Raw genomic sequence first — 18,768 nt, forward strand, 5'->3', positions numbered from 1 at the left:
GGCGCCCCCCCCCCCCCCCCCAGGAAATGCTCCTGAGGTGGGGGGGAGTTGCCATCTTAGAGACAGGAAAAAAACAAATCATATCCTAGAAGTCAAACACCTACTATAACATTTTAATTTTAGTACAGAAATATTTTTGTCATGATTTGTGTTTGCATAGTTTATAATAGAGGTGATGGCATCATAACTCAACAATTCTTAGTCTTCTATATTGTGTGTGGGGGCGTGGTTGTGTGTGTGGTGGGGTGTGTGCATATGATGGGGTCTGGGGGTGTGCGGCGGGGGGGTTGTGAGGGGTTGTGGCTGTGTGGGAGGCAATAGGATGTGTTGGGGGTGTGTATATGTGGGGGGTTGCACATCCCCAGCAGGTGGGGGAGCTCATGCCCGGTGCTGGTGCCTGGTGGCGTGCAGCTCTGGCCAATGTTGCACATCGCAACAAGAAGTGCAGCCCCTGCTGGGCTGTCTCTATCACCAGGGCTCCCCACCGCACACACGCAGCCCCCACAAACGCAGCACGGGAGGAAAGCCCTACGTGTTCAATCCAGCTGCCTTCTCTGCCTACTGCCACACAAGTCCAGGGAGCTCTGAAGGAAGCTGGCTGCAGCTCATGAGGGTTCCCTCCTGTGCTGTGCAAGTGCAGGGGCTGCGCGTGCACAGCGAGAACTGCTGGCAATAGAGATGGCCCAGCGGGGGCTGTGCTCCTCACTGCAGTGTGTAGTGCTAGCTGGAGCTGCACAAGCACCCCGAGCGCCCTCACCTGATGCTGCCTGCCAGGGTTGCACCCTATGGGGGGAGTGGGTAGGGGGTTCCCATACCCCCTCGCACCCACACCCTGCCCATCCAAGCTCTGTGCTGCTGCCGCCCCCCTAGGTGCAGGCTCCATGCTGCCGCTAGCCCCAGCCCCATGCTCTTGCCCAGCTGCAGCTCCACCCTTGCCCCTACCGCTTCTCTACCTGCTGTCCAGAGCAAGCAAAACACCAAGGAAGCTGAGCAGGTTCCTAGTGGTTACAGCAGCAGCAACAGCAGCCTCTCCTGGAAGCTGCCTGCTGGCTAGGCCAGACCTTTCTACCCTTGAGGGTGGGAGCAAGGTGCAATAGGGTAAGTTGGGGGTTGTCTGTATATGTGGGCACTTTGTGCCCACCCTTGATGATGGTACATTTTATTGGTGGGTGCTGCAGGATGGATGAAAGTGCCTGGTAGGCTGGATATGGCCCATGGGCCATATTTTGCCTGCCTCTGCTCTTGGTGCAGCCAGTATGGGTATCAGTAGCCTTGGAAACACAGATCTCTACTTGGGCTAATTTAGCCTGCTGCTTTTATGGCCTGTTCCAAACTCTATGCTGTTACAGCTAGACTGTTGTTTGTATCCAGGCTATCTTACAGTCATTTCTGTAACTGCTCTCTAGATATACTCCTAATGGGAAGACTCTCCTGGCCTGTAATTTTCTCAAGGTTTATGAAAAGACAAGAACTATTTGGGCATTTATTTCCAGGGTAGTATCAGAGCAGTTTTGCAGGCAAGATAGTGAAAAATCTAAATCTAACAAATACATAAAATCATGGGAAAGTAGGGCTGGAAGGTACCTCACAAGGTAATGTAATCCAGCCTCCCTCAAGGCAGAGTCATCCCTGACTAACCATCCCAGATACATGTTTATCTAACCTGCTCTTGACAATATCCCAGGATAGAGATTCCACAACTTCTCTAGCATGTCCCAGTGCTTGATCACCTTCATAGTCAGAAAGTGCCTCCTAATCCCTACGCTAAATTTCCTCTGTTGAAGCTTGAGGCCATTGCTTCTAGTCCTGGCCATAGAGACTAGTCTATCTCCATCCTCTCTATAGTCACCCTTTAAGTATTTGAAGACTGTTATCAAATCTTCCCTTTAGTCTTCCTTTCTCAGACTAAACAATCTGGTTCTTTCAGCCTGTCCTCCTATGTCATGCTTCCCAGACCTCTAATAATTTTTATCACTCTCTGCTGGACTCTTTCAATCTATCCACATGTTTCTTGAAGTGTGGGGCCTGAAACGGCACAGCACTCCAGGTGGGTCTTTATCAGCACTGAATAGAGTGGAAGAATCACTTCCCTTGATTTGCAAGTGACACTTACATTAATACAACCCAATATGCTGTAGGCTTTTTTGCAACAAGAACACAGTTGGCTCATACTAAGTTTTTGTTCTATTATAATATAACTCACCTGGAATGCTGTCCAGGTCCTTTTCAGCAGCACTGCAGCCTGCAAGTTTTTCCGTAGTCCACGTTTGTGTATATAGTTATTCTGTCCTAACTGAAGGACTTTGCGCTTGTCCTTGTTAAATCTCTTATGATTAATTACTGACCATTTTTCTAGTCTAAGTCATTCTGGATTCTAGCCCTACCCTCCAGAGCATCTGCAACTCCACTCAACTGGACGTCATCCACAAATTCACTACGTGCGCACTCAATCCCCTCATCCAAACAGATAATGAAGATGTTAAACAATACTAGAGCCAGGACAGACCCCTTGAGAACCTCGCTTGATACCATCTCCAATCTAGTCATTGAACTATTGATGACTACTTGTTGAGCATGATGATCAGTTATATCAGCAGTTATACATCCACCTTACAGTATTTTTGTCTTGTCTGCGTTTTCTTAGTTTGTTAATAATAATGTTGTGAGAGACATTTTAGAGAGGCTTTTGACACTCAAGGTATTTCGTATGTAGTGCTCTCCCTCCACGCACATAGCATAGAAGGAAATCAGGTTGGTGAGGGGTGACTTGCCTTGGGGTGAATCCAAGGTGATCACTTTGTTCCTGATCACCATGTTCTCCTCTAGGTGCTTCACAATAGATTCCTTGAGGACCTGCTCCATGATCTTTCCAGGTATTGAAATCAGACTGGTTGGTCTATAATTCCCCAAGTTCTCCTTCTTCTCTTTCTTAAAAATGGGCACTATATTTTCCCTTTTCCAATCATCTAGATCCTCACCTGTCCTTCATGAGTTGTCCAAGAAGATAGTCAGTGGCTCTGAAATGATCACAGTCAGTTCCTTCAGTGGCCTGTTAGCTTGAAAGCATTTAATTTCTCTAAGTAATCTCTAACCCAGAGGTGGGCAAAATATGGCCGTGGGCCAGATCTGGCCTGCTAGGCGCTTTTATCTGGCCCGTGGCACCCACCGAGTTGTACCCCACCCAGCCCTTCTACCCATGAGGGTAGGAGCAAGGTGCCCATGTATACCCCTCAACATACCCTATTGTGCCTCCTTCCCACCCTGGAGGGCAGAAGGGCCCAACCAGCAGGAAACTTCCTGGCAGAGCTGTTGCTGCTACTGTTGCAACCACCAGGGACCTGCCCGGCTTCCTTGGCATCCCACTCACGCTAGGCAGTAAGTAGAGAAGCAGCAGGGGTGGAGCTGCAGCTGAGTGGGAGCATGGGGCTGGGGCTGGGGCTGGCAGCAGTATGGAGACTGTGCCCAGGGGGGGCAGCAGCAGCCCAGAGCTTGGGTGGGGAGGTGGGAGGGGTGGGGACTCCCTTATGACATGCAGCCTGGGCAGGCAGCAGCAGACGAGGGTGCTCGGGGTACTTGTGCCTGGCACAGTCACTGGTGCCCAGCACTGTGTGGCTCTGGCCAGTGCTGCACATCATGGTGAGGTGTGCAGTCCCTGCCAGGCCATCTCTGTTGCTAGTGTTCCCCACTGTGCATGTGCAGTCCTTGCACTCATGGCATGGGAGGGAAGCCCCACCTGCTGGAGCTGGCTGCCTTTGCCACTCCCTGAACTTGCATGGCAGGGGGTGGGGAAGGCAGCTGGCTCCAGTGTGTGGAATTCCCCTCCTGTGCTGCGTGAGTGTGGGGGCTGCGTGTGCGCAGCGGGGAGTACCAGAGATAGAGATGGCCCAGTGGGGGGTGTGCTGCTCGCTGTGATATGCAGTGCTGGCCAAAGCTGCGTACTGACAGGCACCAGTGCCTGCGCTGGGCACAAGCACACCCACCTGCTGCTGCCGCCACCTGCCAGGGCCGTACACCATAGGAGGATTGTGGGGGTGTGGTCATCACACACCCCCTACCCTCACACACCCACACCCTGCCCCTACAACTGCCCACATATACACCCCCCAACACACCCTATTGCCCCCACAACATACCCTCCTAGACCCCACCATACACCCCCTACACTCCACACACACACACACACACACACACACACACACACACACACCCCTATACAATATACAAGACCAAGAATGTATTTTTGAGTTAGTATGCAATCACCTCTATATATGGTATGCAAACACATATCATGACAAAAATATTTTTTGTAATAAAATTGAAATATGTTATAGTAGGTGCTTGACTTCTAGTGTAAAATTGTTTTTTTTTTTCTGTTTCTAAGATGACAGCCTTCCCCCACAAAAGGAGTATTTTGTGGGGTGGGGGGAGAAGGGGGTGTGTAAGGGGTGGGACTTCTGGTAGCAAAGGTCAGGGGTCGGGGTGGGGCTTCTGGTCCTAAAATGGCAACCAGGGGACAGGGCAACTAGTAAGAGGTGGGGCTACCCATGCAGCCCTTGAAAGCTCACCAAACCTGGTTAAGTGGCCCTCCACCTGTAATAATTGCCCACCCCTGCTCTAACCTGTTCTTCCCCTATTCTGGGCTGTTTGTTCATTCCAGCTGTGCTTAACATCTGGTAACTGCCCCTATTTCACAGAATCATAGAAAATTAGGGTTGGAAAGGATCACAGGAGGTGATCTAGTCCAACCTCTTGCATAAAGCAAGCCCATCCTCAACTAGATCATCTCAGCCAGGGCTTTGTCTAGACAGGTCTTAAAAACCTCCAAGGATGTAGAATCCACAACCTCTCTGGGTAACCTTTTCCAGTGTTTTACTACTCTCCTAATGAGAACATTCTTCCTAATAGCTAACATAAACTTCCCTTGCTGCAGTGTGAGACCGTTGTTCTTTGTTCTGTCATCCGTTACCACTGAGAACAGTTTAGCTGCATCTTATTTTGAACACCACTTCAGGTAGTTGAAGGCTGCGATTAAATCCCCTCTGTCTTCTCTTCTCTAGATTAAATAAGCCCAGTTCCCTTAGCTTCTCAGAAATCATGCCCCCCCCAGCTCCCTCACCATTTTTTGTTGCCTTCCACTGGACTCTCTCCAGTTTGCTCACATGCTTTCTGTAGGGGGGGGGCCCAAAACGGAACACAGTATGCCAGATATGGCCTTACCAGTGGTGAATAGAGGGGAATAATCGCTTCCTTTGAAATGCTGGCAACACTCCTCCCAATGCAGCCCAGTATGCCATTAACCTTCTTGGCAACAAGGGCACACTTTTGGTTCCTATTCAGCTTATTGTCCACTGTAACCACCAGGTCCTTTTCTGCAGAGCTGCTGCCTAGCTAGTCAGATCTCACCTTCCTCCTAAGTGCAGGACTAGGCACTTGTCCTTGTTGAACCCCTTGAGATTTCTTTTGGCCGAAGCCTTCAACTTGTCTAGATTACTCTGAATCCTAGCTCTACCCTTCAGTGTATCTACTACTCCTCCCAGCTTGGTGTCATCTGCAAATTTGCTGAGGGTGCACTCTGTACCATCTTCCAGGTCGTTGATGAATATATTGAGCAAATCCAGCCCCAGGACCGACCCCTGGGGCACTCCACTTGATACCGGCTGCCACCTAGACATCAAGCCATTGATTACTACCCTCTCAGCCTGATGCTTCAGCCAGTTTTCTATCCACTGTACAGTCCATTCATCCATCCCGTACTCCCTTAGCTTACCTGTGAGAGTGTTGTTGGAAACTGTATCAAAAGACTTACTAAAATCAAGGTATATCACATCCACTGGTCTTCCCACATGCACAGAGCCTGTTATCTAATTGTAGAAGGCAATCAGGTTAGTCAGATATGAGTTGCCCTCGGTGAATCCATGCTGACTGTTCCTAATCACCTTTTCATTTAAGTGCTTAGAAATGGATTCCTTGAGGATCTGCTCTATGATTTTTTTCCAGGGACTGAGATGAAAGGCTAACTGATCTGTAGTTAAATGGATCTTCCTTTTTTCCCTTTCTTAAATACGGGCACTATGTTTTTCCTTTTCCAGTCATCCAAGACCTCTTCTGATCACCATGAATGTTCAACAATGATGATCAGTGGCTCTGCAATAATATCAGCCAACTTGGGTGCATCCTATCCGGCCCCATAGACTTGTATATGTCCAGCTTTTCTAAATAGTCCCTAACCTGTTCTTTCACTGCTGACTTCTCACCTCCTTCCCAAACTGTGCTGTTAGGTGCAGTAGTCTGGAAGCTGACCTTGCCTATGAAGACTGAGGTGAATAAGGCATTGTGCACTTAAGCCTTTTCTGCACCCTCTGTAACAAGGTTGCCTCCCCCATTCAGTAAGGGACCCACACTTTCCCTGTTCCTCCTCCTCTTGTTACTGACATACTTGTAGAAACCCTTCTTGTTACCCTTCACATCTCTTGCTAGCTGCAACTCCAATTGCACTTTGGCTTTCCTCTCTTCATCCCTGCATGCCTGAGCAATACTCTTATACTCCTCCCTCCTCCCTAGTTGTTTGTCCACATTTCCAGTTTTTATTAGCTTCCTTTTTGTGGTTGAGTTTACTAAAGAGTTCCCTGTTAAGTTAAGCTGGTCTTCTGCCATATTTGCTAGTCTTCCTGCACATCAGGATGGTTTGTTCCTGCACTCTCAGTAAGGCTTCCTTAAAGTAGAGCCAGCTCTCCTGGACTTCTCTCCCCCTCAAACTGGCTTCCCAAGGGATCCTGCCCGTGAGTTCCCTGAGTGAACTGAAGTCTGCTTTTTCTGAAGTCCAGGGTCCTTACTCTGCTGCTCTCCACCCTTCCTTTCCTAATGATCCTGAACTCAATCATCTTATGGTTCCCATTCACTAGTGACTAGTTAGTACATTCCTCACTAATTCTTCCCTGTTCGTGAGTAGCAGGTCTAGAAGAGCATGACCCCTAGTTTGTTGTTCCAGCACTTGTACCATGAAGTTGTGCCCAACACTGTCCAAAAACTTCCTGGATTGCCTGCGCACTGGTGTATTGCCCTCCCAGCAGATGTCAGGGTGTTTGAAGTCCCCCCCATGAGAACCAGGGCCTGTGATCAGGAAACTTCCGCTAACTGTTGGAAGAAAGCCTCATCCACCACTTCCTCCTGGTCTGGTGGTCTATGGCTGACTCCCACCATAACGTCATTCTAGTTGCTCTCCCCTGACCCTAACCCAGAGACTTTTGACAGGTCTATCTTCAGTTTCATACTGGTGCTCTGAGCAATCCTACAGCTCTTTTACATAAAGTGCAACTCCTCCTCTCCCTTGCGTGTCGTTCCTGAACAGTTTATGCCCATCCATGACAGTTCTCCAGTCATGCGAACCATCCCATCATGTCTCTGTTATTCCAGTCATGTTACTGTTCCATGACTGTGCAAGGACTTCTAATTCTTCCTGCTTGTTTCCCAGGCTCCGTGCATTTGTGTACAGGCACCTAAGGTAACTAGTCGATTGCCCTGATTTCTCAGGAAGAATGAGAACACAAAGATGCTCTTTCCTCTCTTTGTCAGGTGGATCCAGTCTCTTTCTATCAGTCCTTCTTGGAACTTCATCTCATGGTCAAAGAAGCCAAAGCCCTGCTGTCAACACCACTTGTGCAGCCAGGCATTGATCTGCAGGATGCACCTGCTCCTTCCCAGTCCCTGTTCCTTGACTGGAAGGATCAAAGAGAACACCACCTGAGCTGCCGTCCCCTTCACCCTTGCACCCAGAGTTCTGTAGTCACTTTTGATCTGTTCAGGGTCTTGCAGCTAGTAGCCTACCCGGGTCGCCCCAGGGGGCACCACTGCTGTGGAGGGAAGGACTGGGGTCCGCTGCAGGTCAGAACCCACTGGTAGCTTGCCCCTGACTTTAGGCAGGCTCTGTGGGGGTGGGGAAGGATTGGGCCCCTCCCCATTTTTTTTTTTTTGCCAGCGGAGCCTGCCCACGCAACTCTTCCCCGAGCCTGCCTGGGGAGCAGAGCCCTGTGCGCTGTCCCTGCCACTTTCCCACCATCTGGGGCTGTCCAGGAATAGGCTTGCTTGCTCCTGGGGCAGTGTGGAAAAGTGGCAGGAGGGTGGCTGGGTGTGCTGGCAGCTGGAGAAGGCAGCAGGGATGATGCACAGCATGCAAGCATGGGCGGGCATGAAGCGTCCAAGTTGGGGCCTTCCCCAGCCCAGCAGCAGCCCACCTGGGTAGCCCTAGTCAGTGCTACTGCTGCAGAGAAAAGGACCGGGGGCCCCCTGCAGGTCAGGGGCTTCTTGGCCTACCAGCAGCTCGCCCCTTGGCCACAGGAGAAGTGGGCAGGCTTCACAAAAAAAAAGAAAAAAAGGGATCAGTCCCCTTGTCGTAACAGTGATGGAAGTCCCTAAATTGAAATGGTGGGCTTTTAATCGTCACAATTAAAAACCCATTGTTTCAATTTAGGGGACTAAACCCCCGTCACGTGTACAGGCATCCAAAATGTCTAGGCCTAGAAGCTGCCTTAATTCAGTCTTCCCTGGGTAAGAATCTGACTGCTGGTTTAATAATGTGGAGGCAAAAAAAAAATTCTTAAGTCAAACACTAATGATTCTTTCACTTGCAGGGCCAATTAAAAAATGGTTGAGCAAGGCTCAGAGAGAGGGAGAAAGAGACAGAGTGTGTGTGTGTGTGTGTGTGTGTGTGAGTGATGCACTCCACAACACAGTGGATTCCTTATTTCTTACTGTGCTACTTTTGTATTTTTCTGTGCGTTTTGTTTTCCTGTCATGCGATCGTGGGGACACTGGCATCACTAGCGATGAATGTTAACGAGATAATACTTGGTGCATTCCTGGCCTGAGTAATGTTGTCTGCCAGAATACTGAGCTTACATTTTTGAACTCTCTGCTATGCAGGTTGGGTTTCAGTGTTTCTGTAGGCAGCAACAATAGATGGATGTCTATGCAGATTAGTTACCTTAGACACTTACCTTGGCACAAGATGGGGAAATAAATCAACCAAAAAAGAGTTCTTTATACCACATTCATTAATAACATGTTATAATTGTTTACAAACGCAAAAAACCCCAAAACTTTTCTGTGTTATTTAGGTGAAAGATGAATTAAATATTGTAGTAGGGAGGGCAGCAATAGGGTATATACCAATTTTAAGGCCTTGTATTCACAAGCAAGCAGAGTCCTAAAAGAGATCTTGTCTTAACATTTGTTAATGACTCTAGTTGACTTTGTATTGCCTATGACATTCATACATCTCATAGATAACTGAATAACAATGCAGGTATGTATTTTATTGGCCTCTTTCCCCCCAGCATATTACATATACTTAGTTTCAATGATCAGGAGAAAGCAGAAAAGAAAGGAATAACATGTATGTACTCACTAAGATGATAGACATGCAAGTCTACACAGGGAAACTGAGAGAACTGTTTTTTAAGTCACCAGGTTTTGTGTTGTTTCTCTAATAGAACTCCAAAAAAATTAAAAAAGGAGAGAGAGAGAGAACGTGAATGTCAACTTCCATAAAACTTGCCAACACATCTCTACCACCCCCACAATTACTACACCCCACAACAGAGCCATCAGCATCCCTGGATCTTACAGCTGCACCTCCAGAAATGTAATATACCTCATCCAATGCACTAAATGCCCTGATGGAAAATACGTAGGAGAGACCAAACAACAACTGCGCACCAGAATGAATGCACACCGGAAATCTATCAAAGACAGAAATACCCAATTACCTGTGGGGGCACATTTCTCACAGGAGGGCCACTCTCTCTCCAATCTCTCAGTCCTGATCCTCAAGGGAAACTTACACAACACTTCCCAGAGACGAGCCTATGAGCTCCATTTCATCAACCTCCTGGATACTAGAGATCATGGACTAAATATAGACATTGGGTTTTTGACACATTATAATCTGCCTGACATCTGACTCCCCAGCCCAGCCCCTGGCTTCTTTACTTTTCATTCCATCCAGGAAGAGCACACACCAACTGCTGAAGCTTCCTTAGCCTGACGAAGGGTTTTTGAACCCGAAAGCTTGCTTAATAACTATTCTCCAACCATTTGGGTTGGTCTAGTAAAAGATATCAGATTCACCCAAGGAACCTTGTCTGCCAACTTCCATAAGAAACACACAGCTATTTCAAAGAGAAGAGCAAGTGGTGAAAGTAGATTATGTGAAGTGAGACTGAGAGGAAAACTGATTGTTCCATTGTTGTAATTCTTCAGGCACACAGCAGACCCAATATTAAATATCTTCATTATATATAGCTAGAAGTAGCCATTGGTTTGAGGTCATTTTTGTGTATGGCAATGGTTTGCTTTTAGTTGCTATAAAGTTTTGAAATTATTGCCTACAATGATTTACGTTGTTGTAACAAAGTGTAGGTTGAGATGTCTTGTACAGGCATGTTGGCTGATCTTTCTTCAGGAAAGTTTTGGCCAAACCAAAGGGAGTGTGGAGCATAGAGCTGTGGTTTGGTAAGTTCCTGCCATTTCTCAACCCTGCTCTTCAGTATGGCTGATAGTGTTCTTCCTAACTGAAGTGGCAGCTCTATTGGGGAGGTGTGTGTTTTTGGCTTACTGGGATTTTATCTTCTTTTCTATGCCATCAATCAGGAACTGGTGCTTCAGCCATGCAGTTCATTTAAACATCTTCCTAAGGTGACTATTATCCAGAGAACAGAGACTCGACCTTAGGGTGTTCTGTGGAGCTTAAGAATTTTCATTACAGATAAAACAGCTGCTTCTGAGACTGCTGTACTATGTTCTCTGTAAGTGGAGCAAACTGGTCACATTCCTGAACTTCCTTCCCCTATAACTTCAAGTTTAGAAACTAGTCAGACAATAGACAATAGGTTGTAATATTTCCAGAGAACATTTATATCACATTGGTGTGTTTTGGCAAGCACAGGATGAAAGAATTTAAAATGTTAAATTAGTATTTATCTAAAGCATTCGTCTGAGGTATTGCACACAAGCGACATTCTGTTCTTTATCTCTCCTTCACATCTATACCCTGGTATACATAATTAAAAGCATTTTTAATGGAGAATAGGACTAACCTTTTACATTTATAAAGCACCTTTTTATCTCAAAAGTTGCCAAATCACTTTTCTTGCTACATGCCAAACACTACCAGTGCACGTTTTGGAGAAATGGTGGCAGTTAGGGAGCTCTGAAACTCCTCACTGTACAATGGAGAGAAAGAAAACTTTGGTCAAAAAGGTACTTTGGCAATACGTGGCAGGAGGAGGCAGATTGCCTTTGAGTGGCTCATCTCCAATACCCTAATGCAAAAAATATTAAAGTAGTATTCAGTTAATGCCTCAGTAAGATAATGGTCAGAGGAAGACCAGTTGATGATTTATTTGGATTTTCAGAAAGTCATCAACAAAGTTGTTCACAGGTCTCTGTTCTGGAAATCTAGGAGTCATTGAGTGAATTATTGTCATGGATCAAAAATTGGCTATGAGTTAGAAGGCAAAAATGAGGGACGAATGGTCAGTTTTCATCAAAGCACAAGTTTTTAATACTTGTGTTTTAGTTAATATTTTGTAATCAGATTGATATTTAATATACTCGTTAATGATCCTGAGAAGGAAGTGAGAAATGAGGAAGTAAAATTTGCAAGTGCCACAATTATTTCTCTTAGTCATGACTCATGACTAAAAGCTTTGAGGAATTTTGGAGACGCAACAAAACTAGGTGAATGGACATTTCAAGGGTAGATAGTAACTGGTTTTTACAAGTATACAGGAATTGATGCACATTGAAATGACTGATTTGAGCTTCTAATACATATGGTGGGTTCTAAAATAACTAATAATTTAGGTGAAAGATCTGGGTGTCACTGTGAACAGCTCAGTGAAAATGTCTGTTTAATGTGCAGAGTCAGACAACTAAACATGTTGGTCTATAAAATGGTAATTTAATGTCACTAAAACACATTAATGGTGTGGCTTCACCTTGACTATTGTATGTGGCACTGGTTACCCTTCTCTCAGAAAAAAATGTAACAGAATAGAAGGAGTTAAAAGGATACTGAGGAACATAAATACATGCCTGGGCTATTATATTAAATTAGATTAAAATTATTAAAAGTGGCTAATTTAGAGAGGAAACAAACAAGGAGGGACTACAGGAGCATATGAAAAAGAAATGCCATAGAGAAAGGAAATGAAGCCCTCCTATGCTTTAATCTTTCTCACAAAAAGAATAAAGTGTTAAATGGTGAAATTGAAAGGTAATACATTTAAAACCAGCAAAAGGACTTACGTTTTTACTTTTTGATGTAATTTGTAATTCATCTATCTGACTCACTGCCACAGAATACAACTGAGGTCAAGAATTTGATTCTTAGTTTCATAGTTGGTAGGGTTGGAAGGGACCTAAGCAGATCATCAAGTCTGACCCCCTGCCATGGGCAGGAAAGGATGCTGGGGTCAAACGACCCCAGCTAAGTGATTATCTAGCCTCCTTTTGAAGCCCCCCAGGGTAGGAGCGAGTAACACTTCCCTTGGAAGTTAGTTCCAGCTCCTAGCCGCCCTGACCGTGAAGTAGTGCCTCCTGATGTCCAGCCTGAATCTACTCTCAGTTAGTTTATGGCCGTTATTCCTTGTAACTCCCAGTAGTGCTTGGGGGAGCAGGGACTCTCCCATTGCCTGCTGGTCCCCCTTGGCAAGTTAGTAGGTGGCCACCAGATCCCCTCTCAGCCTTCTTTTGTGGAGGCTGAACAGGTTCAGTTCCCTTAGCCTCTCCTCATAGGGCCTACCCTGTTGCCCCCTGATCATGCAAGTGGCCCTCCTCTGGACCCTCTCGATGCTATTCACATCCCTTCTGAAGTGTGGTGCCCAGAACTGGATGCAGTAGTCCAACTGCAGCCTGACCAATATTGCATAGAGGGGGAGGATCACCTCCTTGGACCTGCTCGTGATACATCTATGGATGCATGACAAGGTGTGGTTAGACTTCCTGACCACTTCCCCACGTTGGCGACCCATGTTCATCTTGGAATCAATAGTGACTCCAAGATCCTTCTCTGCCTCTGTGCTGACAAGAAGGGAGTTCCCCAGCCTGTAGGTATGCTGCTGGTTCTTTCTCCCCAGGTGCAGCACCTTGCACTTGTCAGTATTGAAACCCATCCTATTCTCATCTGCCCAACTCTGTAACCTGTTGAGATCTAGTTGTAGCCTATCCCTCTCTTCTAGCATGCTTTCTTCTCCCCACATCTTAGTGTCATCTGCAAACTTGAACAAGGTGCTTTTCACCCCCTTGTCCAAGTCGCTGATGAAGATATTGAACAGTGTGGGCCCAAGGACCAAGCCCTGGGGGACCCCACTGCCCACATTCCTCCAGGTCAAAAATGACCCATCCACCACCACTCTCTGGGTGCGGCCCTCCAGCCAATTAGTGACTCATCTGACTGTAGGCGTCAACACCACAGTCGCCTAATTTTTTAATGAGGATGGGGTCAGAGATGGTGTCGAAGACCTTCCTAAAGTCCAGAAAAACTACATCCATTGCAACCCCTGCATCCAAGGCTTTTGTCACCTGGTTGTAGAAGGCAACCAGGTTGGTCTGACAGGACCTGTGTCTAATGAACCTATGTTGATTGCCCATAAGCATAATCTCCCCTGCTGGTCCCTTGCAGATGTGCTTCTGGATAATTTTCTCAAAGAGCTTCCCCAGGACCGCAGTAAGACTAACGCGCCTATAGTTTCCTGGGTCCTCTTTCCTCCCTTTTTTGAAAATGGGGACCACATTGGCCCTTTTCCAGTCCTCTGGCACCTCGCCAGAGCACCACAAGTGCTCATAAAGCTGTGCCAAGGGTCCTGCAATGACCTTTGCCAATTCCCTCAGCAGTCTGGGGTGCAGATCATCAGGATCTGCTGATTTGGACACGTCTAGTCCCTCTAGAAGTTCCCTGATGAGAACATCTATAATTATGTGAGATTGGATTAATGTATACAATGAGAACATCTATAATTATGTGAGATTGGATTAATGTGTAAAAGAATACATTCTCTTGCTTATGGGCATAAGCTACCCACCTGTGGTTAGAAAGAAACTTCCTTTATAAGAAACTTGCCTATTATAAGATTTCTTGCCCCTTCCTGTGAAGAAGTCATCACAGTTCAAGACAGGCCACTATTGTAGGTGGCTGATATGTGTGAAAGGTACAGCAATTCCCATATTGGAGAGAGAGAGATGTATGATTGTATTTAGAACTAAAAAATTCAGGGAGTCTAGTAGGGCTGTGCGAAACTTTGGTCACTGATTCGATACAGAGGAGATTCAGCCTGTTTCGGCGGCTGAATCTCCGAATCTGAATGTAATCAGGAGACCATTAATCTCTCCGAATCAATTCGGAGAGATTTGACGATTTGGCTATAGACACAGCTTTATATATTTTTTCAATGTACCTTGAGGTACTAGGCACGGCTCTTGAACGCTGAAATGGTGGGGTGGATGGAGAATCCCACGGGACCCCCTCACGCGCTCAGCAGCAGACTCGGAAGTGGACCAGAAGTACTTCTGGCCCACTTCCAGGTCTGCCATGGAGCACACAGGGAACCCTGCTGCTCCCCGGCTTGGTGACTGGTGCCTCCTGGGTCTGGGTGGGGGCACCTGGGGTCCCTCCACAGCCGATCTCTGAGCCAGGGAGGCGTGGGGGGGGTCTCCTGCGTGCTTGGCGGCGGACCTCCCCTGCGCTTCTGTGGGACGCTCCATCCATCCCTCTATCTGTTCACGAGCTGCACCGGGTACCTCGACATACATAGAAAAAACACATAAAGCTGTGTCTTTGGTCAAATCGCTGATTCTCAGAATCAGAATAGAATCTTCAGATTCAGCCGAATCAAATCAGGACAGTGATCCAGATCAGCTAATTGATCACTGTCCCTCAAATCGAGCCAAATCTGAATTGAGTACTGCCTGCTTCGCACACCCCTAGAGTCTAGGTTATTCCAAAGCTGATGCCTAAATAATTGATTTAAATCTGAGTAACCCTTTTTTAGCTTAACTGTTGTCTGGAGTGGTTGTTGGTATAAATATTGAATCAAAGTGTGCACAAGTGTTTAATATTAAGGTAACAATCCAACACTTGCAGCCTCTGGCCTAACAAAGTAGGCAGAGATTCAGTTAACACAAAGAAAGATCATTGCTGTATTACGTTACATTTTTCATAATTCAGGCACTTTATTTAGTGTTTGCATAATCATTAGTATTTTTATCCACAAAAATTGTTTGTATAATTGCACTTTTTGAATTGTATTTGCTTTTTCAGTGAATGATTTTCTTTCAGCAAATGTATCGGTATCTGCCACAGAAATATGGAATGGGGAATCACTTGAAACATAATACAGTAGTAGCACTGTAGACCTCACCAGCCTGAAAAATAATTGAAGTGAAGTGAAGAATGTTAACAAGCTCAAATATCATCATCTTCCAAAACTGACATTTAAGTTGATCCACATTCACTCTCCTCCTTTATGTGAAATACAAAAACACAGACATTGTGGGGTAACTAGAAGAAATGTGTAGTGGAGTTCAGCTAAGAAACAGTGGACATGTTATTTTTGTATCAGCTCTTGTATAGCCACATTTGAGCCTGTTTAAAAAATGTGGTTTGTGTAGTGTAAAGATGCTGGGGGAGGGGATAATGAGTTCCTTACTGAATACTAATTGCCTAGGAGTTGTTCAGGGAGACTGTATAAGAATGGAGGATTTGTTGTAAATTAGTCACTAGCTCTATTGTGCATTGCTATGGGGTTAGACCAGTGCTGTAAAGGTGCCAGCTTTACAAAGTCCCTCTGATTCACTGTCTAACTCGGTGACAGTGTGAAGGAGAAAATACTATTCAGACTAAATATTATTTGAAAGAGAGCTCCTCTAATGACTGTATAATCTTTCTTTATAACATTCTAAGCTTCTAGCTCATTTAGACTATTGAGTTGGGTTATCAGTGCTTTTTCAGCTGCAAGATTCAAAGGTCTGCCAAGGTTGTAAATGCTGGTGAGGAACTATTGCTTTGGAGAAATACGTTGTCCAGCAGAATGTTTAGTGTTCTTAGCATCATCTCTAGATTTCTAAATCTTTGGTTTCTAAAGCTTAGACCTTTTAGCCTAAGTTTCCCTGTGTGCAATCTTATTATTAAGATCTGTTCACAGCAGAGAAACAGAGCTTTGAAAAATATTGTAGTAGTTTGTTTACTTTTTTAGACAGATTTTTTTATTCCTAACTCCTATTGTTTTCATTTACATCAAAATGAAAAGGTGAGTTAATGATTCATTGGCACACGATGACCTTTCAAATAGCTGTGGACCATGATGCGGCAGCCCCACTCTGAGCTCTCATATTTTAACTTCCTTGTTTCTGCCCTTTAATATTTACAGCCAAATCTGTCTACATGCCTGGACGCCTGAAGAGAGCAAACATTTACAGCTTTTCCCTCCCCTGTGTTTAGTGGGCAATTTGATCCTGCCTTGTCCATTCCCTTATTTTACATCACTTTTAGACTTGACTTGCTATTGAAAGCAACAAAGTGCAGCTTTGAGTATCTGCTGTCTGATCTGTTTATTTAGCAAAAAAGAATGGACTCAGACTCTGATTCACCTTTTAATTACTCTTGGCCTTCCTTACCTAAAATGAGGATTCGAAGAAGGGCACACAAACAAGGTAGAAAAATCTGTCTTCTTTTAAACATCTGTTCCTTACTAGTTCTACCTCCTTTTCAGTATTTTCTTGTTGTTTATATGCAGGTGGATCTAAGCCTGGAATGGACAGATTTTCTTCCTTTTCCTTCAGCCTCAATCTTTCTTGTGTCTTTTTAAAGTTATAAACTCTCAGTCAGTTTAGTAAAAGACAAGGGTTTTGCCCAAGTTGTACGTGATAATTTTTTTTTCTTGTTTTTATTTTATTGCCTGCAAAGTAAATTTCTGATTACAAGAGTTCTTTTATGTGGAGAAGTTCTGATGCTAAGAACTTACAAAGCAGCACGGCAGCAACTTCTGTAAACAGCTTCTCGGTACGCATAAGACTACACAAAGTCCTGCAAGTTACATTTGTTTGGAATTAGGGGTTATTTGTAATTTAAGAGTATAGCATTGACAAGTTGTAGGCAGACAGTTATATACTAAAATTGTATCAGTGTGAAGGGAATTTCTTGTTCATAAATTAGTAGATAAGGTTAATTGCTTTAATTTACACAAATCGTTTTTCAGTAGATACATTATTTTTGGAGAGGTAATCATTACAAACACTGTAAGCATTCAAATCCTTTCACTGTCATTGTAACAAGCTGGCATTGTAATGAAGATGATTACCTAGGAAGAAATAATAACTGGAAAGCACTAAGGACAAGTTTGTCATAGTGTTATCATTGAAAATCTTAATGAACTTACTGCATTCAAACAGAAGCAGAGAAAGAAGACGGAATGGAAGTGTCATATTTCCCTATCCTTTCTTAACATTTTAAAAAAATCTCTTTCTAAAAGATAAAAATACCCAGAAAACTAAGGTATGTCTTTAACTGTTGTAAATCAGTAAATGAGGCAATAGAACTAGGTTGAGAATCTGACATTGAGTTTTAGAGCTCAAAAATATTTATAAAAAGAAAATTTAAACCTGCAAAATGTTGTCTTAATTTTCTACAACAAATTCTTGTGGTTTAGCTAGGTAATCTATGAATTTCTTCCTTCCCAAGAGATTTTCTTAAAGTATATAGGTTCATTTTATAACGATGATGAAATGGGCTCGACACTTTCTTTCAGTAGTTTATGATGGCCCATTTTATCTGGAAAAATGGTCAAGAGGTAAGCCTATACTTCTACATATTTCTTACTGTTCAGCGATCTATTTGTTGCCTTTAGACAGTAAAATCTTTGGAACAGAGACTTATTATATTTTTTTGGTGCATTGTTCTGTTGCACAACAGGACTGTTATGTATATCAGTGGTACCGTCTCGCCTTAATAGGAATGCTTTTCACATTAATGGTAATAGTATACCAGTATATTCTGCTTTTAAGTGCTGACTAAATCATGTATATGGGAGTTGCCATAGCAAGAATACTCTTCTTGTAGGGTCAAATGTTCTCTGCTTGAATAATTTCTCCTACTCATGGAGGTTGGGGAACGGAAACCCAACCCGCTCCCTCAAGCAAAGACTTGCATGCTCCTCGTTGGTAGGGTGAAAATATTATTTTTAAAGGAAATCTAGGACACCCGCACCCCGCAAGTCAACAGCATTGCTGCAGGCAGAAGTAGGCAGACAGGGGTGTGGGGCGCAGTCTGGTGAGGAGGCAGTGGCATGGTATACCAGGTGGTCTCCACCTCCCTGCCAGACAATGCCTTGCACCCCTGTGATTCCAGGACTTCTGTTTTATTTTCATCAACCCACAGGGCAAGTCTATGAAATCTGGGACTGTCCTGCCCAAACTGGTCACCTTACTCATTGGGCTGGAGAAGTGAATGGAGTCTTTCCACAGGAGGACACTGGATTTGTGATTCCTTCCTTATTCCATCCCTGCTCAGCCACCATCATGGTGTTTTGTGCTAGATTATTTGGACCCATTGAAGAGACCCTTTCCGTGTATAGAGAGGGTGGCATGCATGCCAAGTTAGCTCCTTTCTCTATAGTGCCCCAGGGCACTCCCTACCTGGGGTTTAAGTGGTGTAAAATGCCTTATACTGGCATCTACATGATGTGTGAATTCCACTCTTGTTGAATAATGGGTTCA

The 18,768-nt window shown here is 44.9% G+C and overlaps 1 protein-coding gene across 8 annotated transcripts in view; it reads left to right on the top strand.

The window, feature by feature from the left end:
* ARHGEF28 (Rho guanine nucleotide exchange factor 28) overlaps positions 1-18,768 on the top strand; it is a 220,597-nt gene that overhangs the window by 109,300 nt on the left and 92,529 nt on the right. For 2 of the 8 annotated variants that reach the window (XM_025205651.1, XM_025205653.1), the window contains exon 1: positions 16,443-16,707. The exons of the other annotated variants lie outside the window; for them this stretch is intronic. In XM_025205651.1, coding sequence (XP_025061436.1) covers positions 16,623-16,707 — 85 coding nt within the window. In that variant the 5' untranslated portion in view covers positions 16,443-16,622. Of the gene's footprint in view, positions 1-16,442; positions 16,708-18,768 lie in introns of those variants that run through there. 8 annotated transcript variants of the gene reach the window in all.

Source organism: Alligator sinensis, unplaced genomic scaffold, assembly GCF_000455745.1.
Source record: "Alligator sinensis unplaced genomic scaffold, ASM45574v1 scaffold274_1, whole genome shotgun sequence".
Taxonomy (NCBI): domain Eukaryota; kingdom Metazoa; phylum Chordata; order Crocodylia; family Alligatoridae; genus Alligator; species Alligator sinensis.